At 36.6% G+C, this 26,137-nt stretch overlaps 4 protein-coding genes across 5 annotated transcripts; 2 read left to right on the top strand and 2 right to left on the bottom strand.

Moving 5' to 3' along the window:
• The first annotated feature begins 253 nt into the window (after positions 1-253).
• Positions 254-14,346, top strand: LOC130996748 (uncharacterized). Of its 2 annotated transcripts, none has more exons than XM_057922035.1 (28): positions 254-648; positions 741-835; positions 1,164-1,263; positions 1,809-1,913; positions 2,044-2,206; positions 3,018-3,138; positions 3,211-3,273; positions 3,373-3,453; positions 3,540-3,634; positions 3,746-3,896; positions 4,624-4,710; positions 5,139-5,258; positions 5,332-5,460; positions 5,539-5,636; positions 5,725-5,848; positions 6,696-6,803; positions 7,714-7,855; positions 8,753-8,863; positions 9,450-9,513; positions 9,608-9,683; positions 10,301-10,486; positions 10,602-10,712; positions 11,428-11,592; positions 11,680-11,838; positions 12,350-12,583; positions 13,077-13,244; positions 13,422-13,531; positions 13,668-14,346. In XM_057922035.1, exons 1-28 carry the CDS (start codon positions 486-488, stop codon positions 14,203-14,205), a joined length of 3,867 nt encoding a protein of 1,288 aa, XP_057778018.1. In that variant the 5' UTR covers positions 254-485; the 3' UTR covers positions 14,206-14,346. The 2 variants fall into 2 exon arrangements, with proteins under 2 accessions (XP_057778018.1, XP_057778017.1); XM_057922034.1 differs by having other exon boundaries at positions 307-648; positions 13,077-13,250.
• Positions 14,347-15,159: 813 nt separating this feature from the next.
• LOC130996751 (syntaxin-121-like) lies at positions 15,160-16,704 on the bottom strand. The gene has a single exon (XM_057922039.1). The coding sequence runs from the start codon at positions 16,307-16,309 to the stop codon at positions 15,401-15,403; it is 909 nt and encodes a 302-aa protein (XP_057778022.1). The 5' UTR covers positions 16,310-16,704; the 3' UTR covers positions 15,160-15,400.
• Positions 16,705-20,019: 3,315 nt separating this feature from the next.
• Positions 20,020-23,412, top strand: LOC130996749 (uncharacterized). Its single transcript, XM_057922037.1, has 12 exons — positions 20,020-20,177; positions 20,270-20,290; positions 20,381-20,481; positions 20,864-20,921; positions 21,016-21,059; positions 21,174-21,254; positions 21,481-21,551; positions 21,689-21,799; positions 22,229-22,311; positions 22,430-22,646; positions 22,858-22,941; positions 23,100-23,412. The coding sequence occupies exons 1-12, from the start codon at positions 20,147-20,149 to the stop codon at positions 23,164-23,166; spliced, it is 969 nt and encodes a 322-aa protein (XP_057778020.1). The 5' UTR covers positions 20,020-20,146; the 3' UTR covers positions 23,167-23,412.
• Positions 23,413-23,468: 56 nt separating this feature from the next.
• Positions 23,469-25,750, bottom strand: LOC130996750 (33 kDa ribonucleoprotein, chloroplastic). Its single transcript, XM_057922038.1, has 4 exons — positions 25,173-25,750; positions 24,789-24,890; positions 23,874-24,182; positions 23,469-23,789 (listed from the first exon to the last, which is right to left on the bottom strand). Exons 1-4 carry the CDS (start codon positions 25,596-25,598, stop codon positions 23,664-23,666), a joined length of 963 nt encoding a protein of 320 aa, XP_057778021.1. The 5' UTR covers positions 25,599-25,750; the 3' UTR covers positions 23,469-23,663.
• Positions 25,751-26,137: the final 387 nt, after the last annotated feature.

Below are 26,137 nucleotides of genomic sequence, written 5' to 3'. Positions count from 1 at the left end.
GGCGGTTTCAACCATGAACAACTAGCAATTACTATAATCAAGCTATAGAGAAACCTCAAAAATTTGTGGCTCAAAAGAAATAGAAATGAAGAATTTAAAATTTAATTTAATTTGAGGCTATAGAATATATGATAAAATAGTAAATTTTTAATTAATTATTATTAATATTTTAAAAAGAAGACTGTAAGAAGTAAAATGAGGGCTATGAATAGAATCACCCAAGATAAATAAAATAAAATTGGGCGTTGATGTTGAAGCCCATTATCAATATTATCTTTTGGGCCTAAATAAGAGCCCACAAGCAGTAGAGTTGCCTTCCTACGCACAGATCTCTCTTTCTACCATCCTTTGCTGTGGAAGATCTGAGTCTGCAGCGTCTGTGTATGCAAAACGAGTCAACTCAGCGAGTGAGGCCGTCCAACTGTATCTCCGTATCTGATACAAGTGTTTTTTCCGCTTAGCAATCCGGGTAGAATCCGAGGGGGATGGCGGATCCGGCGACCACGAAGCTCGGCAGGATGCTGTTGGACGAGATCAGCCCGGCTGTGATGGTGCTCCGTACGCCGCTCGTAGAGGAGTCCTGCAGGAGAAATGATTTATCCCTGATTGAAATGTTGGCCCCCTACACCAGTTTCAATAACATCGACGGTACAATCTCTGAAGCTTGGGCCACAATTTTGTCGTGCTGGATTATGTATAGTTTGTTTGTTTTTAGGCGTTTTGGTTCATTGAATTTTCAGTGCCAGTAAGGACGGCTAGTGATCAGCCGTACAGATTGAGGAAATTCAAATTGAGATTGTTTTATGATTCGGAAATTCGGCAGCGGAGTACTGAGGTGCGTTCAATATGAGTATTTCAGTTCCCGCATTTGCGTGGGACGTTCGTGAAAAGTGTAACTGGGAAGTTGACTGTGTGTACTGGATCATGCTTCGTGTCTGTGTTTATTTGTATGTATACTTGAATTTGCATGCTAGAAGATATGAGATGTCCCATTTTAGAGAAATTTTAGAACTGAAGAGAGTTTTTGGCGATTTTGACTAGGGAACGCTATTCTGATTTACTACTACCTTTATTTCTTACTCTATATATTATAGCTGAGTTGGGCTAATTTTGATGTTTCCTATGCATACCTTTTGCTCTGAATCTTAATTTTCTCAATCCAGGCTGCAAATGAGAGGTTAAAACAACTAATCACACATGCGGGAGATAAAGAGATATCCGAATTGTGTTCACGTCAAGCAGACATTGAGTCTGTAATTACGAGTAAGCTGTAAAACTCTCAAATTTTAATGCTGAGTTTCTCTTTGCTTCGGTTGAAAATAAAAAGACGAAATTTATTCTAAGCATTGTTTATGTCGTAACTATATCCATGGATTCCATATATTCACTTTGTTCGGTGTAGTTTCCTTTAGTATTAGTATTTTATTTTGATTTGTATTCCTCATCCTTTGTAGTATATTCACTTTTTTCAGTTGAAAAGATTATCTCTTCTTATTTTACAGAAAGGACTGAACATTTTATATAAGTAGGCGTTTACTTTGCATGATTGATAAGATGCATGATTGAGTATTTTTATCTTCAAGAGTAGGATTTCTCTAATCCCACACTTTCAATGGTATATGAATCAAGCAAAACTAGCTTAAATGATAGAATTAATCAAGGGCCTTGGGATATTCCAAAGTTTCCATCTAATTAAACAAGGGATTAGCCTTACTATTTTTATCTATCAAGGCTAATCCTCAAAAGTAAACACCCCCTAATAGTATTAGCTATGACTTTTGAGTAGTAACATTAGGTTATTTCTGCAGCCTCTGCACAGGAATTGGTGCCATCATGGTTTCAAAATTTTAATAAAGAGCTGATAGATGCTGTTGCCTTCTCAGAACACGAAGCTTTTGATCATCCTGTGGCTTGTAAGTCTGTCTTGTCTTGTACATGGATTGAGTGTTTCTAAACCGGTTATCTTTTTCTTCAATATGCTGTATTGAGAGTGAGCTTGGAGGTATTAAGTCATGGTTATGCATTTCAAATTGATGTAAATAGGCCTTGTTGCTGTCTCTTCAAAGGATAAAGATCCCATCGGAAAATTTGTTGACCTGTTCAACACAAATCAGTTGCCTCATCTACTCAATGATGGCGCCATGGATCCTAAGATTATGAAGTATTACTTGCTGGTACATGATAATCAAGAAGGCATGCCGGAAAAGTATGTGGTGATCTTCCTACTCATAAGTTAGACTGTGCAGATATTTTACATTTATGGATTAAATCCTGTTCCAAATGTGATTTACATATTACATTATTAAGCCTTTATAAGAACGAACGAATTTATGTATAGACCAGTTTAGGTTTACATTCATACTTCACCTCATAGGAGTATTCAAAGGGGGTAAACTCTACTGCGATTGTAAAATACTTTTCTAAATCTCTACTTATGGGGCGGTGAGGATTATTTAGATTATTTACTTATCCTTCGATGGGACGGTGAAAATTATTTAGATTCTTCTTTAAATAATCTACTGCAACAACCATATATTATACCTTAATCATCTACTGCTGCGAATATGCACTGATGACTGCGTGTAGAATACACGGATTAGTATATACTCCCTCCGTCCCGCTTCAAATGGCCCTAAATTTTTCGGCACGGAGATTAAGGAATGTGTGATAAAGGTGTAAAGTGGTGGTGGGACCATCCAAAAAGTAGTGTTAAATATTTCTAAATTTGGGTTGGGTCATTTGAAGTGGGACAACCCAAAATAGAAATAGGATCATTTGAAGCGGGACGGAGGGAGTACTATATAGAGATTAGAGATTATATTTCACAAGAATGTCTACTAGCATAACTGCTGTCTTGTTCAAGAACATTCATAATGATCTCTAGTAGAGATGGCAGGTAAAGCGAAAGCAACAATGAATGACATTGTTATGGTCTTCTATTTTTCTTTGATTTTAACAGCACCTGACAAGTTTTAAAAGCTGGTATGAGATATTCTATGTTTATTCTCTTTGTGCAGAGCTACTGCAATTCTGGCAGAAATGAGGAGTACATTTGGTGCAAATGATTGTCGTCTCTTGTGTATAAACTCTTCTGTTGATGGCACAGAAGAACATCAACAGAATCCATGGGCATCTCATGTAAGGCAGATTTTGATGATTGAGATTTGTCCTGTTCTCCTTAAACTTATGATTTACATCTTTTTCTTTCAGAAAAATAGTGCTTCAAATGAAAAGCAGTTTGGCTTCTTTCTCAACAAGGATGATATAGAAGAGGTATATTTGCAGCCATAATAGATCGCTTTACATGGGGAATTGGGGATATTATCTTTAAGACTTTAACATGACTGTGATCAATCTTCTTGTATCTGACAGTTGAGAAATACCATGCACGATTTCTCATCTAAACATATAATCCCTCATATGGAGCTGAAAATTCGTGTTCTTAACCAGCAGGTATCTTCATCTCATTCAGTTGTCTGATGCATATGTTGTTTTTGGTATGCCCTAGCTTGCTGTAATCTAATATGTTGTTAAGTCAGGTTTCAGCGACAAGGAAAGGCTTTAGAAACCAGATAAAAAACTTATGGTGGAGAAAAGGGAAAGATGATTTACCTGAGAATCCTAGTGCGCCTATGTATGTTCAGGATTTATATCAATATAGAATAGTGCTGCTGATGATTATTTTACCTTTCTCCTTCATTGTACCCTACTTTCTCTAACTTGACTTGCTTAAGCGTCATTGTAGGTACACTTTTAACTCGACAGAATCTCAGATAAGAGTGTTGGGTGACTATGCTTTCATGTTGCGAGACTATGAACTTGCGCTATCGAATTATCGACTTATTTCTACAGATTACAAACTTGATAAAGCTTGGAAGCATTATGCTGGTGTTCAGGTATTTCAGTTTTCCTTTTGAATCACTACACCTCTTTCTTTTGGCTGGTTGCTGCCTATTGCTAGATTTTGAAAGGATCTCTTTTTCTTCTTCTTACTTACAATTATAACCTTGTTACATTCTGTCTGTGCATGCATGATTACAAGCACTCATGAACTAAATTGTTTTTATTGGTATGTCAGTGGGGCTGTTCTTCAGCTTAGGTTCCTTGCTTGTCCAGACCAATCAGCTTATAAAAAATAGCCTTTATTCTGTTATGTTGATCTAAGACACTTATATCAAATTCAACTATATACAAAGTCATAGAAAATTTTTATTTATATTTTTATTTATTTTTCTGTTAAGGATTGTAATTATTGATGTTAAACTGCCGTGAATTTCCAATTAATGACTGAAAATGTGGATGTCTGACATAAGTTTTCATGTTATCATATTTGCCTATGATAGTTAGCACTTAGCAGTGCTTGATTGTCACCAATTTTCTCAGACATTTGTTTGATTTCTGTCATTTGCTGTTTGTTTCTTCTAGCCTGGCTAATTCTTTTGCAAGTGGAAGGTGATGTATTCTTCTCTTTCAAACCAACGGTTTATGTGTTACCAAATCTGTTTGAGTAATAAGTGACGAGAGTTATGAGTATGACTGGCTCACCGGAGGCAATTGTACTGGTTTTGTTGCCATAATTTTTTTTATTAGTGTGCTCATTTGTGGAGTGTTTTGATTGGTCAGGAGATGATGGGACTGGCTTATTTTATGTTGGATCAGTCAAGAAAAGATGCTGAGTACTGCATGGAAAATGCATTTACCACATATGCGGTAATGATACTCTTCCATCCCTCTTTTTTGCTAGTGCATCTGAAATTTGTAATTATAAGGATTTCCCAATAAAGCATTGTATGCAGTCCAGGAAAATGGATGTTATATAATCACACCAGAATAGGGGATCCCTAGAATCTTATGGCGCAATAAAGATAATAGGATACTAACCACTAATAGATTTATAAGCTTTGAGGAAATGGTGGTTATCTATGGAATTCTCTTTGGGAAATGGTGTAGTTTTGACTTCTTCAACAATCTGAAATCCAAATGACTTAATGAATTTAGGTGTTCAATCTCTTAATGCAGTTAGTCCTTGATATATTTCTATTTGATATCAGATGCAATATAAAAGAGCTGTGCTCCATAGGCATTTCTTTTGTATGTCCAGCTCTATTTCTTCATTTAACACGAACAATTAACGTCAGAAAATTGGTTCATCGTGTGGGCGGAACGTCACACGCTGTGGAATTTGGTGGGCTGAGATGTTAAAGGCTAGGGATCAGTACAAAGATGCTGCTGGTGTCTATTTCCGAATCTCTGGTGAGGTAATGCCCATAATTATGCACATTGAACTCATGGGTAATTATCCTGTTATTGTCTGAAACGTATCATTGTTAGGAACCCTTGCATTCTGCGGTGATGCTTGAGCAAGCTGCATACTGCTTTTTGATGTCTACACCTGCCATGTTAAGGAAATATGGGTTTCACCTTGTTCTTTCTGGTGACCTCTACAAGAAATGTGATCAGGTAAGGATTCTTCTAAGTTTACTATCCGCTGCAATGATACTATGATGCTAAGAAGTTCTTACCTTACCTTTTCATCAGATAAAACATGCAGTGAGAACATACAGAGGTGCCCTTTCTGTGTTCAAAGGTACAGCTTGGAGCCACATCAGGGATCATGTCCATTTCCATATTGGAAAGTAAACTCCTGACTGCTCTAATCTATATACAAAATTTTATGGCTTTGGGCATGGGAATAGTTTGCCAATAAATTGAGGAATGTTTCAGGTGGTATGCAATTCTTGGAATGTTTGATGAGGGTATCAAACATGTGTTAGAGGTCTTGCCCTGTGGTCATCAAGCCAAGCTCACTCAAGAGTTGTTCCTGAGGGAATTTTTTCAAATTATTCAGGTCTGAGGCCAAGGGGCTTTTGTTATTCTCAGACATTTGACGTCATTATCTTTGTTCTCCAGTAGCTTGCCCCCCCCCCCCCCCCCCAAAATAAAAATAAAAATATAACATAAACTAGATTAAGCCACCACCAAATACAAACAAATAGTGAACAAGGGCGTCCACCGAATTCAATAATATTGAACTCCGGTGTAGCTTTTTTGTTTTTAACCTATAAACTGCACTGTAAACACCTGGCAGTTTTAATTGCACATTTTGTACTGGTCTTGCCTTAGAGAAGCAGCTTTCGATAATGAAATCAAAATGCAAGATCATCTGAATTTGCTTCTACTATTGGTATTTTCTGTTTCCCTCTATAGGGCAAGGGGTCTAAATAGTTACTTAATAAATTCTTCCTCTCTCTCTCTCAATAATAAGAGATTGAAAATTCGAGTTTAATTTAGTTCTAAATGAAGTCTTCCGTTGTGTCCTTCCTATTCACACTCTGACAGGGAGGTTTTGTCAACCTTTTTGGTTACTGCCAATTGTAACATCAAATCTGTGTTGTTCTTAAGCTACAATATCTTTCAATCGCTTTCACTAAGATATAAACTTACTTAGTTGAATTCCTATTAGAGTTTAGATACAAACCTAATTAGTTTGAATTCCTATTAGAGTATAGATAGAGACTTAATTAGTTTGAATTCCAATTAAAGTGTTTTTCACCCTTTTATTTAAATGTTATTTACTATTCGCTCAAATTGATTTTCTACGACCCTCTAGAGATTTTTGCTCACCTTATTATTTTCGTGTTATGTTCAAATTTACCTAAATGTCTCTAATATCTATGGTTTACTTGATTATGTAGGAAACAGGGAAAACATTTGAGGTGTTGAGGCTTCAGTTGCCTTTGATAAACTTTCCTTCGATCAAAGTTGTGTTTGAAGATCATCGCACTTATGCATCTCCTGCAGCTGTAAGTTAGTTCATACTTTTCCTTAACTGCAAGCCTTTGGTGGGCAATTTGTTTTTAGTAACATTTATCCAACCATGTAATGTTACTGGTTGGAACTTCAAGTTTATCTGAAGTAAAGCAATTTATTTTGCATCAATTCTTGTTCATTCTATATTCACAACAGCTTAATACTGATTGTTGGTGTTCTATGATAGTTTAATTCCATTTTTCTTCTCCAAAGTTTTTGGATTCCTATCTGGTGTTATTTTGCTTATTTGGATATCTGAATTAATCTGAATTAGCAATATCTACCTCTGGAGTTGGTATATCAGATTGTTCATTCCTTAGTGGATAAATTATTGCACAAATTCAAAGTTTTGCATTGTATAATCAAACTCAGTCTTATTATTTCTGTACATGCTCATGAACTGCCTTTAAAAATTTATAATATGCTTATTTTGTAAGATTGGGCTTGACTAGGTGCTGGACTTTGTTCAGAAAATAGAGTTATAGAGCATATTCTCTGTCCAAAGTTTCCAGCTATGGATTTGGTATACCACAAGAATGCAGACTGTGATATTTATGTAGCTCACAGACATGGTAGAGCTTGGATTGTGTATATGTGCTGTGGTCATAATTTGACCTTTATCGGATCACTATACTCTATTTTTACCTCGTGCTTCATTGGTTCAGATATCAGTGCTTTTATTGTGATCTATTGGAATTGTTTTCTTCCATTTGGTTTCTTTGAAAGTTGGTAACTTTATCACTCACTTATGTCAACTTTAATTTGGTAACTTACTAGTCAATGAGGAACCTAGAGAATATTCAATAATTTATTCTGTCATGGATTATACAGAACTATCTAATTTTATTTTCTATCCTTCCAATATGTCTATTTGCACTTCCTTTGATACTTAAAATATTTCAGGCCAACGTTGAGGAAAGCTTGTGGCAGACGTTGGAGGAGGACATGACTCCATCAGTCGCAGGGTCAAAAAGTAACTGGCTTGATTTACAATCAAAGATTTTACCAAAGAAGTACAAAGAATCAAATGTCTGCATTGCTGGAGGTATGAAGGTGATATTACATTCAAGTTATAAAGTAATCTGATTTTGTGGGTATCTTCGCGTGCCATTGCCCCTAAAATAATAGTGCCATGTGTTGAGAAATTCATATGGTTTACATGATTTACGTATTATAGTTCTTCTGATTTTGAAGCTATATATTAGCAGAAATATATGACACAATGCACAAAAATAACTGTGGCTTAACATTGACCAACACTCCCACTTCCTAATTGGACAACGAGAGAGTTCCACTTCAGAAGCCTTGAAAATTTAGTTCTTCTGGAAGAAAATTAAAGTAAGTATGTTTGGGATAGCTTGAATTTGCACGAACTGATTACCAGCCCTTGTCACCTGGGATTCCAAGAATGCAGAATGAAGACATTTTCAACATGATACTTCTTTAAGTTATGTTACCTGATTGTTTGGGCAAAATGAACCAGCTACTTGTTGGGCTTAGCAATTAGGACTGTGTAGACTGTGTAGTGAGGCCGTATTTATTCCTATCATCTCATGCAATGTTTAGAACATGAAAATTAAGAGCTTATGTTTGCCATTTTTTAAAGGAGTAGGTCCCACTATCCTCCAAAAGAAAAATAAGTTATTGCATTATTTAAATTTGAGCCATTATGTAAAGTGCAATTCATTTTTCCATCCAGCTGTCTTAAATGAGTATTCTGTTAGGTTCTTGAGGAGAGCTATTTCATTACCTTGCATCAAAACTTTCCTCGTCAGCTCCACAGGAAATTGTTGCACAAAGTGATTCCTCAGTCTTGGCTATAGCAACATATTCACTAGAACATGACAAACAGATTTAAAGGATTTGTTACTTCTAATGTGCTACTACCAATTTCAGCTTTTCGTGCTTGCTTACAAATGTTTTGCTCTTCATGATATTGCAGAAGCAATCAAGGTGGAAGTTAGTTTTAGGAACCCTCTTCAGATTCCTATATCAGTTTCAAATATTACCCTGATATGCAACCATTCCGCAGAATGTGATAAAAGTGAATCAGGTATGTTCCTGTCTGATTTATGTTCATCATTCCCCAGACTGTGCCTTTGTTATAAGCATATTCAGTTGTCCTTGTTGGATAACTTTTTAGGGGTTATTTTTCATAACCATGCTTGAGAATTAACTTATTTACATAAAAAAAAAAAATGCATAAAAGGTGGCAAGTTACATTAAACCCCACAAATCATTATTTTCTTTTTCTTTGTTAAGAAGCTCCAATGTGCCTCAAGGTGTTATGTGCAGAGGGTATTCATGATATTGAATAACTGTCATTTAGTAATTACTCCCTTCGTCCCGCGAAGCTTGAGCAGTATTCCTTTTCGGGTTGTCCCGCGAAGCTTGAGCACTTTCCTTATATGGCAAAAGTTTTCTCCTTTATTCATCTTTTCACTTTTTCACCTACCACACTTAACATACAAAATATTAACTCCTTAAAACCCGTGCTGAAAAGAAATTGCTCAAGCTTCATGGAACGGTGGGAATAACATTTTTGAAAATTAAAAATTCAAATTTCTATTGTAAGTTCTTTGCTTGATTTTAAATACTAATCTAGCATCAACTTCATTAAAATGTTTTGCACATTGCAGCTACAAATGGATCTTTAGATGAAGAAAAGAATGACAAGGAATTGAGAACTGTCTCAGTTACTGGGTATCTCCTCGGTGCTTTCTTGATTTAGTTCGTCTTTTTTTTTATTTTCTGGCTTGATCAATCCTGCAGTGATACCATTACCATCTGAATGCAGGGAGACTAGCGCAGATGCATCATTATTCGATTTATCAGAAGTTGACATTTCAATGCAAGGTGGAGAAACTGTATTGGTGAGCTCTAAATCCTTGTATCTAGTCAACTGGCTATCAGTGATAATACCCTGGGGGCACATTATATGAGACACGAAAGGGGCTACTTGTGTTGTTTCCCTTAATATTCAGGAAGCTGACCTGGAAATTGATACTGTATCCCTCCCCCCCCCCCCCCCGCGTTCTTCCAATATGGAAGAAGGATAACACCCTTTTGATATTGTTTTTCGAAAAAGCCATAGATTAGATACTACTAGATGCCAAAACTTCTATTTCCTTCTTGCCATCACTAAGTCTCATAAAATATTACAGGCATTGTTGCTCAATAAGTTCTGACTTTATTTAGTTTATTTTATGTCTTGAAGCATGCTCATAGATTGGCAATCTAGTAAATTTCCTCTACGTCCCTGCAGTGTCAATTTGGGATTCTGTTAGGAGACCTGTCTTTCTTTCTTATTTTTTGTCAAGCAATCCGTCAGTATCTACTTTTACTCCTCCCAAAACCTACAAACATTTCATAATTTACAACCAAAAATGTTGTTCAGGGTTAAGTATATACTGTGATATATCCTTGGTAACCTTACCATTTACTGGTATTCCATAAGCACTCTCTCTCTTCCTTTTTCTTTACTCTTCAGGTTCAGCTAACAGTCGCTCCCAAAGTAGAGGGCAGTTTCAAATTAGTTGGCGTTAGGTGGAAACTCTCTGGTTCAGTAATTGGAATCTGTAAATTCCAGTCAGATATTGTCAGAAAGAAAGCTGCTAAAAGGAAAAGAAAGCCAAGAAAGTCAGTGAAAGATAACCTTGAGTTCCTGGTGATAAAGGTACCCCCTCTTCTCGAATTGGTTGCCTTTCTTGGAGCAACTTTGTACTTCATCTGGATCAGTATTCTGTCAATAAAGATGTAATATTTCTGCTACAATGTGCTCAATATTCCAGAGTCTACCAAGGCTTGAGGGTACCATTCACGGCTTACCTCGGACTGTTTATGCTGGAGATCTTCGATGTCTTACCATGGAGTTGAGGAATCCATCAAAAACTCCCGTGAAGGTGAAAGTTGATCTTTTCTATGTAATTCAGGCCTTTTGTATATTTTCCTTTTTTATTAATGGTGTTATTAACAATTTGTAGCATGTAAAATGTGACCATGCTAGTTTCTTATGAAAGATGCATTAGATGCTTCGTTATATAATTCTAAAAAGATAAATAAATCTTCATATATGTGAATAGGAGAGGTCTATCAATCATCAAGTGTCTTCTCCAAATGACTGGGAAGTTCCCAAGACATGCGACTTTTTGGATATAAAATGGACATGAGGGTCTTAGTCATTCTATTTCTTTGTGATTATTACTCCCTCCGTCCCAATATAAATGTCCCATAGCTTTTGAGCACGGAGATTAAGAAATGTGTAGAAAGTAGATAAAGTGGGTTGGTGGAAATTATTTAAATATTAGGTATAGAGAGAATATATTGCCAAAAAATGAATGGGACATTTATATTGGGACGTCCCATTATGGAAAGTGGGACATTTATATTGGGACGGAGGGAGTATCATTTAGTGCAATTTGAAGATTTCAATTACACTTTCTGGATTTATCTTATACTTTCTGTTTGTTGCCTTCAAACCAAGAGAAATTGAAGAGCTCCTTTTTCTCTTGGTGGTCACTGGTCACCTTTTAATGATCTTCCGACACCTGTTAGATTTGTCACATTAAACACTGCATGGAGGAAACTTTACTCGATTCACTTCATCTATGTTGGCAGAACTTGAAGATGAGGATTAGTCATCCAAGATTTCTAGACATTGCAGCTCAGGAAGTTATGAACTTGGAATTCCCTACTTTTCTTAAAAAACAGGCGATTTCATCACGAAGCTGCACTACCTTAGATGCCTCCAAGACAGCAAAAACTGTATTTGTGTTCCCTGAGGTCGATGTGCTCCACCTACATGCTACATTTTACCAGCAGTTTTGGCTGTTCAGTGCATTTAACTAATTCTTTTTTTCCTATTTGCAGAACATAGCAAGTTCTTGGGAAACACCCATCAAGTGGCCCCTTTGGTTTAGGGCTGCTGCTTCTGGAAGCATTTCACTGTATATAACAATATACTACGAAACAGAAGATGTGTCATCAATCATAAAATATCGAACTTTACGCATGCATTACAATGTGGAGGTAAATAGATGATGAAGTGAATTATCTTTTTACTAATTTGATTATCGTTTTACTACTCCCTCCGTCCCTGAAACATCTTACTTTATTTCCTTTTCGTCCATCCCCAAAACAGCTTCCTAATCTATTTATGGAAACAACTCCACTAACTATTGCCCTTACAATTTCCACATATTTACATTCATTGCCACTAACGGACCCACCTTTTTTCATTTAATTGGTCCACTAGTCACTATCATCACTTTTTCTAATTTGTGGGACCCTTTCTCCACTCATCAAATACACAACTAGCTTTTATTAAAACCCGTGCGGACTCCCCTTAGGAAGATGTTTCAGGGACGGAGGGAGTATTTTAGTTTGATATTCATTTTTTAATTCTCAAAAAGACGTGGGCTTGCTAATCAGATTGGATTTTCTGGAAAAAGTACTCCATATTGAATTTAGGCATAAAAAATGATGAATGCATCTAAAAATATGTTCGCTCCGTGTCACATCTTTTATTTCCTAAAACCAGGTGCTGCCATCTCTAGAAGTGTCATTTCGAATCAGCCCCTCCCCATCCAGATTGCATGAGTTCCTTGTTCGTATGGATGCTACCAACAGGACCAGTTCAGAGAATTTCCAGGTGCATCAGTTATCTTGTGTTGGGGACCAGTGGGAACTTGCATTGCTGCAACCAATAGGATCTGACTTATCTTTGGGATTTTTGATGGCTGGTCAGTCTCTGTCATGCTTTTTTAGGCTAAAGGTTAGTAGCAAAACTAAAGAGTCTTGCTCATCTTATTTGTGTGTGCCTCTTCAGAATGTTAATGCGGAGATAATTCTTGTGTGCTTATTGTTCTGAAAAGACATTGTATTACCATCATCCATGAGACACTTTTTTCCTCCTTCAAGTTAATTCTTGTGTCTGTCATTTGGAAAAGACATTGTATTCTCTTCCATAAAACATTTACTTCCTTCTTCTCCTCTCTCTCCTGATCTTCCACAAGAAATATTCTTGTTATTGCGCATTTCAGCTGTATTACTCGGAAGAGGTTATACAGCCCAATTGAATTGTAGTTATGAGGATTTTTGCTGTTGTCTTCGATATGACTTTTAAATATATTTAAGGACCTGACATGTTAAGAATAGGTCTAGAAACAGGGTGTTTTATTTCTTTTCTTGCCTTAATTGTTCCTGTTTTCCCTATCTTATCTTGAGTTATTTTCTTGCTTACATTCTGAAGTTATTTTGTGCTTCAGAATTGCAGAACTCGTGGAAGTACTGAAGATAACATATTGTCTCTTGCCAAGGGAATAGCAGATGTGAGACTTGTTGATAGTGAGTCCAGTGGATTGTTTGATACGTCTGTTTCACCTTTTGATCTTTTTAATCATCATGAAAGACTGCATCAAGAAAGGCATGGCCAGGTACAGGTTTGCTTCATTATGCCTTGTTTTAAATCTTAAACTTAAGAGTCTGCTAGATATTTATTGCATTCTTGCTGCTATCATTGATCGTTGATGTTGCTGTTGATTGAGGATTGAGCTCAAACTAAGTTTCATTCCACATATTTTGTATAATCCTCTTCTCTTGGAATGTAATAGGGTGATGGGAACACTGTTGATTTCATCTTGATAGCCGAGTCACAGTATGATAGCGATACTAGGCCACCAAGAACCACAGAAATTCTTTCTCACTACACATGCCATTGCAGGTAAATATACCTTTCTTGTAATGTCTTCTGCTGAAGCTATGAAGTTTCTGCATATTTAATAATTCATTAATCATTCTCTGTTGAGTACTGAATGTATCTTCTGGTCTTCATTTTGTTTATTTTTCTGTTAACATAGAGTCGGAAGTAGCAGCCCGGTATGGTGGTCAATGGATGGTCCTCGGTCAGTGAGACATGACTTTTCATCTGGTTTCTGTGAGATAGATCTAAGTATGACTGTTTACAACTCCTTAGAAGATGCTGTATCAGTTCGCATCAACACCCTTGATTCTTTACCTGGGTCGAACTCAATGACCTCCACCGCTTCTGTATCTGGAAACGAAGTTGGTTGGCACGATACATCTCATTTAACCGATGCTAAACCTGCATCTGATGCTATGGGGGCTCGAGTTGGGAAGGCCCTAGCACCTGAGAGTGTTCCAGCATTCATTTGGTCCGGATCATGTTCGACTCGATTCAACCTTGAGCCATTGTCTTCTGCTGAAGTCCCCCTCCAGATTTCTGTGTTTTGCCAAGGTACGTTTGACTTATCGAACTACTCATTGCAGTGGAATTTGCTGCCAGGTGACGGAGGAGACGACAGAAACGAATCAAAAGTGCGATCCGGTTCATGTCATGGTCATCCTTACCATATTACAGTGCTGCAAAAAGAATGAACTTCCAACTGTGAATTATTTTCCTCGTATCAGCTAAAGGGAAATTGTTTGTAGTGATTTTACAATATACGATCTGTAAATGACAGTGATTAAATGTATTATTGTAGCAATAGAGAAAAAACGCGGAAAAAATTCATTGCAGTTTTTGAAGGCTGATGAAAACTACCCCTCCCCCAAAATAATGGCAACATGTTTTTGTTTAGAGAAACAGAATTTTCTTCGTGTGAGCGTTTCTCCCTTTTCCTGATACCAACTTGATTTCACAAGCACGATTTTCCTGACGGAGAATTTCACTAGTTGAAAATATCTGTTATAAATGATGCATTTGATTTTCTACTCAAAATTATAATGGATACCAAAGTTTTAAATATTTCTGTATGTAAGTATGTGTTGAGATTTTCCAGTTTTTCATTGTCCATTTCTTCGTCACATGCATAGTTACTCCTTTCGTTATCTCATTTGACTTGGGTTTTTTTTTTTGGACAATCAATTTTTGTTAAAATAGATATGAACTTATACATTCTTACATTACAATCTTATTTTTCTAAACCAAGTGATGTCTCGAGACAGGAGGAATAATGTTTTCATCACCACTTCACATGATCATCATACCCAGCATATTTATTTTTGAGTGCCATATTGGTTGATTGAGAGGCTTTTATGACCCACCTAACTAAATAACAGTCAACGAGCAACTTGCATTTTTCTTTATTCAATATGATAAGATATAGTACCATATTTCAAACGACCCGATGCGATCAACTTAATCTCTCTGATACTTGCGAACTAGACATGTATAAGAGGGTGAAATAATGTCTTTCCATACATCATCAGCATCTATTTAAAAATAAATTCACTATATTTTTCTCTATAAAAACCTAGTTAGTATTTGTAGTTGGAAAATCTGGTAAAAATAGGTTTGATAACAATTCAACATTAAGAATAGAAAGCGAGTGAATGAATAATGAGAAAATGCATAAAAAACAATAGCTAGGATACAAATCAACAAATGGTAGAAGGCAAAAACATCTACTAATAATCTCCATATGGACCATATCAACCAACAAAAAATCTCGAAATGATGAAACCTAATTCTCCAACAAATAATCAAGAATTCAAATATCAAACAAGACATAGATACAACAAACAAGAATCATACTGCATAGAACCAAAAAAAAAAAAAAAAGCATCAGTTTCACTTCTTCCATGGCTGTATAGAAAGAATGATGATGAGAATAACAATGAGCAGCAAAATAATCCCAAAACAGGCCCATTTCCTGGTATTCTTCTGATGCTTCCTGGCAACCTCGAGCTGTTGGGTCCCACCCCTGACAAAGGAGCTGGCTCGGTTCACCTGGCTCTCGATGTCGTCGAGCTGCTCCCCCTGGCTCTGCACCAGCACCGCCATATCCAGAAACACCTGATGCAGCTCATTCAGATTCTTCTCCATCTCCTTCACCGCGTCGTGCCGCTCCTGGATCTCCAGAATCGTGTCCATCACCTGCCCCCTCCCCTGCTGCTGGATCGCCTTCTGCAAAAACGTCTCGCTCTCCCCGGTCTCGATCAGCCGATCCAGAACCTTCTCGTCGGGATTCTCCCCCGTAACCGTGTAGTACCGCCGCTGCACGGTCTCGCGGTATTCGCCGCCCATCCGCTGCCGGAGATCGCCGAATCGGTTCATCGCGTCGTGCAGCTTCTTCCGGAGGCCGTTCACCACGGAGGTGCGGGTCCGGTCGGAGGAGCTCCCCGGCCCGCACCCGGGGAGGCTCCGGTTCGCCGCGTTGGACCGGTCCAGCGCCTCCAGCCGGACCTTCACGACCTTCGCCTTCTTCAGCGCCGCCGCCACGTCGCCGTCCATGCGCGATCGGAGGTCCTTGATCGCCTTGGCGTTGTGTAGGGTTTTGCTCTGCTCGTGGGCGGTCTGGAGCTGGCTGTGGAGCGACTCCAGGTCGCGGAGCTCGTCCTTCACCGCCTCCACGTCCTCGAAGAAGCGGTCGAGGTTGACGCCGCCGGCCACGTCCGAGAGCTCGATGTTGTGGGTCGGCGGCGGGGACTGGTCGCCGCCGCGGAAGCGGGAGAAGGAGCCCGAGAATAGATCGTTCATTTTTATTTTTATTTAAAAAGATAAATAGTTTGAAATAAGTTTGGAGATGGAGAGGGGAATTGGGGGTTTTGATATAAGGGTGGGTGAAGATGAAGAAGGTTGAATGAGTAAGAGGAGGGACTGGTCAAACAAGTCTCCTGTCGTGCTGGGCTGCTTCAACTACAATACCAATATACCATACCCTTCCCTTCTTCTTCTAACTGTAGAGACAGAAAAGTCAACTGATAGGTGATTTTTAAGGAAGACGAGAAATATCACGGAAGCAGCCGCCGAATTTTGTCTAAAACGGAAAACTAAACAAACGCGTTTTCTAGGAGGAGCTAATATGTTCCAGATGGTGTGTATATATTTTGTGAACTTTAAAGTATTTAACAAGGCAAATACTATATTTTTAAATAAACTCTAGAAATATTTCGAAAAATGTCAAAACCAGAGCCTCGAGATACATTAGTAGTATTTTGTTTTAAAAGTGCTCAAGTATTTCTTCTTAGAACATGCTCTATGATTAGTTTTTTTGGACGGAGTATGGTCAACTATTTGTTTATGTTTCAGCATTTTTTTTATCAATTGTTTCTTCCTAATTATTAATAAAGTAGCAATATTCATCTACTAGGTCACACTTTATTGCAAAATAACATGCCAAATTTTATTTTATTTTCTCGACTTACATTTTAGAAATTTTAAGTTTCTTAATCAAATAAATAATTGATTGATTGATTGATTAATATACGAATCTTATTGGGCAAGAGGTTGTTTCTTTTCAAACTAGTGCATACATTATGCGACTTACAAACTACAAATAGATGTAACAGAAAAAGGCTTGAAAGAAAACAACACACTAACGGGGGAAGTTAATCTCATTGATGAGAAGCCTATATCAAATAAAACGAGTTTTGAGTGAAATTTAAGCGTTCAATTTTTTTTAAACAAAAAATTATGCATTTTTCAGAAGACTGTTACACCTTTCGTATTGGTATTCTTAAATATAGAAATTTAAGGTACCATTAGAAATTATAAGATAAATAATAGAGTCAATACATCAAAGTATTCATTCTTATATAAAATAAAATAAAATATCCACTAAAATAATTAATAATAGAATTAGTTGTGAATTCTAGAACAACTAATTATTATTTTTATATGAAAATGAATACTTTGATATATTGACTTATAACTTATTACTCCATCCGTCTCATTCCATAGGCTTACTTCTTTTGGACATGTAGATTAAGAAAACTTACTTTTTAGTAGTAAAGTGGTGTGGTCCACACTTACAATTTTTTTACACAAAAAGGAAAATGAGCCTATTGGAGTGGGACATCCCAAAAAGGAAAATAAACTTATTGGAGTAGGACGGAGGAAGTATTATACACATAAAATCATTTGGTTATCAAACCCCGAGACACACAATAGGAACCGTGCATTTCTTATACGCAAAATTCTCTGTAGAAATTCCAGGTAGTGATGCATACCATACAAGCAAATTTAAATTCAAGGATAGAAATATGAATTCAAATGCGCTTCTAATTTAATCTTAGATCTCAATTATCTACATCAATAAAGATGTGCTTAAATCTCATAAACACGCACCAGAAAGAACTGAGAAGGATCGCAGCCATAAATCTCCTCGGCCCGACCAAGTTGCGGTCGTTTCCCGTTGTGTGTGTTGTGAATATAAGGTGGCTCGCATGGTGGCAAAGATTGCGCACCTCGGTGCGGCTCGTAGGCGGGGCCGATCCAAAATAGAGGCAAACTTGATGAATATTTGTGATATATGGTGAATGTGAAAATAAATTGAAAATCATAAATTTTAAATTTTTTTATGCAAAGGATAATATGGCAAGTGTGGTTAATTTTTAAATTTTTTATTAATTAATAATTTTTAATTTTATTATTTCAATTTAAATATTTTTAAAATCTACTCAATACTCATAATAATATCCCCGTGAAAAAATTGGGGACTAACTATATAACATTTCCTTTTAGACAATCCAAATTGTAGTACGAAGCATGCATTAACAACATAATTACTTATCTATACTATTTGAAATAAATTTTAAAATTAAGTGGTAATTTTGTAGTTATAATAAAATTGAAGATTTATTTGTTAACTATATATTTTTTCTTTTTATTTCATTTTCCTTTATCTTCTTAATTTTTTATTTTATTTATTTCTAATATTTTAAAATTTGACTAATTATAAAATATTTAATATGCATATCAAATTAAAGATCCGATAAAAGCTTTAATTTGATATATTTATATAAATATTTAATTTAAAATATAAAAGTTATTTTTATTTAAAGATTAAATTTTTTAAAAATTCTCTATCTCTCATTTTTTTAATAATTTATTATTTTTGCCTTTTCATAATATCTATTTTTAATGTTGTGAATTTTTTTAACTTACTATTTTTGCCTTTTCATAATATCAGTTTTTAATGTTGTGATTTATTTTTTTAATATTCAACTTAAATATATTCAGTTAAAATATATATATTTTTATTATGTTTATACATATGATCATTGAGTTGGAATCAATTTTATATTAATATATAAATATGAAAATGCTTTGCGTGCATTGCACGAGATGCAAATGTCAGTTCTATTAGAAATTGTACTATTACATTATTACTGTGATGGACATGGTTGATACAATAATCAATTACTCCCTCTGTTCGCGATATCGTTTACACATTGTGGACGGCACGGATTTTAAGAAAAGTGATAGATAGTAGTAGATAATAGTGAGATATTGTAGTGAGTGGAGTTTGGATCCCACAATAAAGATACTTTTTGATGAAAATATAAGGTTACGAGAATAAAGTGTTATGTGGACCTTATAACTATAAACGGAAGTGGAAACAACATCGCGGACGAACCAAAATGACAAATATGGAAACGATATCGCAGACGGGGAGAGTAGTATTTATTTCATATACACGAAAAAAGAAACAAGATCCACATATAGGTAGTTAACAATTGCACATATTATTTGATCGATAAAAATTTTAAGAGGTGATCTTGGGTACAACCGGGTTGACTGTATAATCGTGTTGATCCGCACTTAGACCCTGACCCACATTTTGATCTGAACCCGTATTCTGATCCAAATCGTGTAAATAACACTATTCAGTTATAAAAATAACACTGCCTGTAATTGATATTATTTTGTTATACAAAAGACATTGCGTATAAATGACACTATAACATTGTAAATGATACATTGTATAATTGATATTATTCAAAAATATAAATAACACTTTCTGTAGTTGGCATTATAAGATTGTAAATGACATTATAAGATTGAAAATGACACTATAATATTTTAAAATGTTACAGTGTTATTTATATAAGCATAGTGTCATTTACACGATTTGGGTCAAGATGCAAGTTCGAATCAAAATGCGAGTTAGGATTTTGATGCGAATCAATGCGGTTGTACCTCTTTAATACGCTATGTTGAAACTTTTTTTTTTTTTTTGAACGAACTATAACGAGATGTTTTTTTAGAAGTTATTTTTATTTATTTATTTATTTATTTTTTTTTTTTTTGAGAAGAACTATAACGAAACGAGATGTTAAACGCAAGTTTCATCCTCAAATTTATATTTCCCACGAACTCTATTATCACAAATTTACTAGTGTTACACGCGACTTTGACCTAAAATTAATACTCCTATGTTGCGCTTATTTCATTCTCGCAAAACTACAGGCAAAATCGTCATATGTCACGGGCGACATTGTTCGAAGAGTTGCTGTTTGGGTGCGCGCACACACACCCGCTCTCTCCAGTCTACACAAGCAGACAATTTCGTTTCTCTCAGAAGAATTGGCCATGGCGAGCAGCGGGAGTGTACGAATGATAGGCAAATAATTTCTTCCTTAATTTCCACTTTCTCTTCTTTGGTGAATGTTATATATGTAGTTTCGTGATTCCACCTTTTCATTTCTGTTGCAGACATTGCCGTCAACTTCACAGGTTAACTCCGAAAAATTGAAATTTTAGACTACTCTGTTTTAGAAGTTGTAATCATGTATGAAAGTTTAAATTAATTCTAAAAATTGGCAGATGGAATGTTCGGAGGAATTTACAACGGGAAGCAATATCACGTTGCTGATATTGCCGCTGTGCTTAGTAGGGCTTGGAGCGCCGGAGTCGATCGGATTATTGTAAGTGCCGTGTCCGATAACTCTTTTCTTGACGAGCTCTGCATATTTTTATATTAATTATTGCTGTTTTGGATCGTATAAATAGATAGATGCATGTTTGAAAAGGATAACTAATAGTAGACAAAATGAAAACTATGCTCCTTAACTTGGATTCATGTTTGCAGCTGTTAGTGGCCTATTGAGTACAATGCCCTCAGCTGTTAGTAATCAAAGTACTGGAATTGAGCCCTTTATAAGATAAATTATGACTAATTGGGAAAGAAGTTGCCAATGTTTCTGCCGGTATAACATGTGTGACTGGAAAAACTGGATATGACTAGATTCAAGTTTTCTTCATAGGTTTTGTGAGATCACATGATTTCTATTGTGTTAAATATTTCAGGTGACAGGGGGCTCCCTTGAGGAGTCAAAAGAAGCTCTTGCTATTGCTGAAACTGATGGTAGTTTTATGCTTTCCATTTGCACTATAGGTTTACTTGTAACTACAATTTTTCTACCGTAAGTGCTAATAATGTTGATATTTTGTTATTGCAGCAAGACTTTTCTGCACAGTTGGGGTACACCCAACAAGATGTAAAGTGAGATTTCATTCCTAAATTCATGTGTTGAGGAAGAACCTATTTTGATGTAATCTCTCATAATGTGGTATATTTGGAGATGTTTTCATCATTTACTTTGCTGTTGTGGACCAGGAATTTGATGATAGTGGTGATCCAGAGAGACATTTTCAGGCTCTTTTGTCGTTGGCTAGAGAGGGAGTTGACAAAGGAAAGGTAGGTTTGTTTCTTGCTTTCCTTCAGCTAAAATATGTTTTTGAACTTTATGAAGACCATCCAAGTATCCCATACTTGCATCGGAAACAACTGTTTTTTTCTTTTTCTTTCTTAAACTTAAGCATATAATACTGCTTAATTTCCGTCAAATTTTGACGGTGAGAGGTAGCTTATAGCCTTTATAGCAATTGTGATATCTTGTGTCAATATCAATGTTTCAAGCAAGGTGGTGGCAGTTGGGGAATGTGGATTGGATTATGATAGGCTTCATTTCTGCCCAGTCGAAATTCAACAAAAGTATGTGCTTGCTTGAAAAACTTGTTTTCCATTTTACTAATGCTGTTTCCTTCCATTATTTTTTAACCTGATCTTTTCTGAACCTCTATTGACTACTTGTCATGCCTTTTCCTTATGCTACTTGGTTTAAAAATAAGGTACTTCGAGAAGCAATTTGAGTTGGCATATGCTATGAAGTTGCCAATGTTTCTCCACATGCGAGCAGCGGCTGAGGATTTCTGCAATATTCTCGAGCGAAACAAACATAGGTAAGATATATTGGTTACTAAAACTTTGAGAATAGCTAATTGGCTTATACCGTGATTTAGTTGTTGCTGCCACCATGTTGATGATAGAAGAGCTAATAGGTAATATTGTACAGTGATGCTACTATTCCAGTCACGTAAAACCATTATATATGATTTCAATCCATGTAAGGATGGCACAGCATAAGTGTTGAACTGTTGATTAATCAAAACCACCATATATGATTACACTCATTGCAAATTTTTGGTTATTTAAGTGAACACTACAAGATTTTTATTTTATTTTGTTCATTCTGAAAATCAAGATAACCCCCCATCCAACACCAAACTTCTAAGACTTTTTAAAAAGAATATATATACTCTCTTTTTGTTTTCTAATACTCTTTCAGGACTAGAACTTTAATCTTGCTTTCCCTGCCATTGTTCTGGCAGATTTTTCTCTGGGGTTGCTCACTCTTTTACTGGTAGTGCCGAAGATCGTGATCGTCTTCTTTCATTCGATAATCTATTCATAGGTGAATGGCGTTACTGCTCAGATGCCATGAGTTCTGCTCTGCCATCCTCTACATACCAGGGATTTCCTTCAATCATTCTTGTTTTCCTTTCCAATCATCTGCTTCTCATTCTTTATAGGCCTAAATGGTTGCTCTTTGAGAAATGCCGAGAATCTTGACGTTGTGAAGGGAATTCCTCTTGACCGGCTGATGATTGAAACTGATTCCCCATATTGTGAAATCAAGAACACACATGCTGGTATTAAATATGTACAATCTACATGGCAGTTCAAGAAGAAGGAGAAGTATGACCCAGAGTGCATTGTCAAAGGTCGCAATGAACCTTGCTTAGTGCGGTAAGAAGACAATCACTTTCATAAACTTAGTTGTTTGCAGGGCTTGTTACTTGTTATTTAAGGCATTAGTACACAAATAAAGACTTCATCTCTGAGAAAGTTCTTTAGGGTATCAAGACTATGGACCATATTCGATGCACGCACTTTCTTTGCTACTAAATTGTCTCTTATTCGCATTTGAGTTTCACGCAACATATGCCATCACATGCAGCCAAGTACTTGAGGTGGTGGCTGGTTGTAAAGGTATAGCAGATATTGGTCAGCTTGGCAAAGCAATGTACCACAACACCTGCAGGTACTTTTCCCTCGTGTTCTCTCCTTTACCCGGTGCATAAAAACTCAACTTATTTTAGCAATGTAGTATGTGCTTCTTTGCCGCATGTTCAGACTAAACGAACTGTTGAGTAACGTCAGAAAAAGAAAGAAGCAACATTAAATAGCTTCCTTGTACAGGGTTTTCTTTCCACAAGATTTGGATTCGGCTGCAGATGCTATTCTTGCCTCGGGTCAGAATACTTAATGAAGATTTTCTTTCGTTCTCGACGAAAATGAACCAAGATTATCTTATTGGCAGTGTAGAAAAGGGCAAATTGAATTCTGATGTTCAAAAATTTGTTGGTTCTTGTTCTGTTAATCTGTGCCTAATTCTTATTGGCTTTAGACGTAACTTGAGTTTTATCTTTTCATTTTCTTTTTCCCCAACCACGAAATAATAATTTTATTTTCTTGTGACTAAAATTTAAAGTTGAGGTGGCTTGTGGATGTATTTTTTTCTTTTTTATTTTGCCTCCATAATCCATGGTGTATAAATTACAAAATGGAAAAACAGTAAATTATGTATAAATTATAGGTCATGGTCTCAAGCTTTAGTAATAATGGTACGTTTATGCCTCATCTATTGTATCCAAAACTTACACCGCAGATTCCAATATATATCTACTTATATCCTCGGCCATCATGAAATCACTAAAACAATCCCACAACATATGACTCGAGGATCATGCTGCACATGTCCAGTCAAGCACTGGCACTTGAAACCAGCTCGCTATTTTCCGACGTGTTCTCGACTTTTGGCGGAGGAGGAGGGGATGCAGCAGCTCTCTGCTCCGCCAGATTTAACCTCAATGGCCGGCCTTCCAATTCCTACGTGCATCATTTTGAGAAGCAACAAGTTAGACAAGGATGTTCGGAAAAGGTTCCAAACGAATAAAGTAACGAGTTTCTTACCACTCCATCCATGGCACTCAATGCAGATTCCACTTCTTCTGCAGAGGAGAAAGTAATGAACCCAAAGCCTCGTGATCTTCCGGAGTCCCTATCGTAGATGACCTTGGCGCTCAGGTATCCCGGCTGTTGAGCAAATGCTTCTCTTAGGGCTTGAGACGTGAGGCTCCAGCTCAGGTTGCCTGCATATATTTTGAAAGGGCTGTCTACATACCCTTGATAGCTGCTTCGTATCTTTGGGCTCATTACTTCCCTTTCACCACCTCTTGGCACCTCAGGGAAGTTCACCTTCGAAGTACGACCTCCAATTTGCTGAAAATCAGCGAAACCGGGAAAATTGGCAGTGAGGTTAATCACCTTATTCAATACCAACTCATGCGGCCAGACAATAAGAATGAGGTCAATGCATGAATTCAGCTTTCTATAGAATTATCTCTCTGCAACTCATTTTCAATATGCAGAACGTGTTGTAAGAAAATCGCCCTAACATATGTAGTCAACCAGCAGAATTAGAATGCAGCAAAACTTGTGTATGCCTACTTGCCAAGTTAGTGAAAGTGCAAAAAATCACATAGAATTGGAACTGTAGTTCAGGCACTAAGAAATAGCAATTTCTAAATAAGAAGCAAAATTACACATTCAAAAGAAAATGCCTTGCTATCGAAGCCATGAATAGTGATTTGGGGCAAGTTTCGTGAGCATGAGAGCGTCTTCAGGTCAAACGGTACGTGCATTAAGTTGGGTTTTGTTACCTTTTTTTTTTTTTTTTTTTCAATCAGCGTGGTAGTTCGGTTACAGAAACAAATTTATGCAGTAAGAGCAGATTTCCCTCTGCTTTAACAGCTTTACAAGGAAAAAATGATGAAAGTAATATTTGATTTAGCAAAACCAGAAAATGGAATCCCAATATATACTTACAGCTCCATCAAACAATCTGATTGCCTCCTTGGCTTCTTCAACACTGCCCATAGTAACAAATGCAAATCCCCTGCTCCTATCTGTAACTCTATCATACACAATCTATGAAACCAAAAAGAAACAGCATTTGCATTATTACTAATTCAACAAGAAACAATAATTAATCTAAACCAATCATACTGCAACAATATCACATTCCTTAATTGACAAATGAAGATAATCACAAACATGTATAATAAACTAAAATTCCCATAACACTCAATCCAGTGAATTTCTGTTTCACACAACCCCACCAATCAATTTTAGGGCACCGATTGCTCAAAATTCAATCCAAGCAAAGATGAACAATCAATAAATCTAACACCAACCCCCAGAAATATATACCTCGGCAGAAATGACGTGGCCAGCTTCAGCAAAAATTTCAGACAGCTGCGCAGACGTCATCGAGAACGGCAAATTCCCGACGTACAGCCTCCCAGCATCTGCAATTTGCGGCGCGCCGTTTTCCTCCTCCGCTTCGGATACTGATCCCGGAGCGCCATTGGATGGCTCATCTTCTTCTGCTTCATCTTGATTCAAGTCGACGCCGTCAAATGCAGTGGAGGCGCAGTGTATGGAAGAGCGAGAAAGGGAAGAAGATGATGATGAAAGAGAATAGTTGAGCACGGGCTTGAGCTTTGAGGGCGTTCTGATGGGGCTGGGCTTGCAGGGGAAGAAATAAAGAGAGAAATGATCGATGGGAGTTGGAGAGAGAGAATGCGAAGAAGTGGGAAGGGCGGCAGCTGCCAGCGAGAGAGAAGACGCCGCCATTTTAGTAGCGGAAGAGTGGGAGAGAGAGAGAGAGACAGAGAGATAAGGTTGGTTAAGATATATTGCACTTCCGAAATGCCAATTCCTCAATCCAAGTCGACGAACCAATTCTTATTTATTTATTTATTTATTTTGTTTGGTTACGTTGAGACGCTTGACTTTATAATTAATCTTTGTTTTAGAGTCACAATGCTGATATGCATGTAATGAAAAACTAATACTCCCTCCCACCACAATAAGTGTTCTAATTTGTTTCGCCACCTGAATTTAAATACTATAAAAAATAAAAAATAGTAAAGTCCATTTTTATTTTATGAGAAAAATAAAATGAAAATAAAGACGATTAAAGGTAAAAAGGTTAAAGATGGTGAAACCCACTTTCTTATTTTAGTATTAAGACACTTATTATGGTATAGCTCAAAAATAAAACTGATGAGAAGTAATATGTGTAGAGTAGATGAACGATTTTTACCAGAGAAACGGACCTCGCCAGAGGAACGGATGTAGTCAGAGAAACGGTTCTCACCAGAGAAACGGCT

Source organism: Salvia miltiorrhiza, chromosome 8 (assembly GCF_028751815.1).
Source record: "Salvia miltiorrhiza cultivar Shanhuang (shh) chromosome 8, IMPLAD_Smil_shh, whole genome shotgun sequence".
Lineage (NCBI taxonomy): Eukaryota > Viridiplantae > Streptophyta > Magnoliopsida > Lamiales > Lamiaceae > Salvia > Salvia miltiorrhiza.
This window is presented reverse-complemented; position numbering and strand designations above follow the sequence as displayed.

Coding starts and splice junctions, on each gene's coding strand:
- LOC130996750 (XM_057922038.1), bottom strand. CDS start 25,598: ATGGCGGCGTCTTCTCTCTCGCTGGCAGCTGCCGCCCTTCCCACTTCT. Junction 24,891..25,172: donor GCCACGTCATTTCTGCCGAG/GTATATATTTCT, acceptor TTGGTTTCATAG/ATTGTGTATGATAGAGTTAC. Junction 24,183..24,788: donor TCAGATTGTTTGATGGAGCT/GTAAGTATATAT, acceptor GCTGATTTTCAG/CAAATTGGAGGTCGTACTTC.
- LOC130996748 (XM_057922034.1), top strand. CDS start 486: ATGGCGGATCCGGCGACCACGAAGCTCGGCAGGATGCTGTTGGACGAG. Junction 2,207..3,017: donor CAAGAAGGCATGCCGGAAAA/GTATGTGGTGAT, acceptor CTCTTTGTGCAG/AGCTACTGCAATTCTGGCAG. Junction 5,849..6,695: donor AATTTTTTCAAATTATTCAG/GTCTGAGGCCAA, acceptor TTGATTATGTAG/GAAACAGGGAAAACATTTGA.
- LOC130996749 (XM_057922037.1), top strand. CDS start 20,147: ATGGCGAGCAGCGGGAGTGTACGAATGATAG. Junction 21,060..21,173: donor TACACCCAACAAGATGTAAA/GTGAGATTTCAT, acceptor GTTGTGGACCAG/GAATTTGATGATAGTGGTGA. Junction 21,552..21,688: donor CCAGTCGAAATTCAACAAAA/GTATGTGCTTGC, acceptor TTTAAAAATAAG/GTACTTCGAGAAGCAATTTG.
- LOC130996751 (XM_057922039.1), bottom strand. CDS start 16,309: ATGAACGATCTATTCTCGGGCTCCTTCTCCCGCTTCCGCGGCGGCGAC.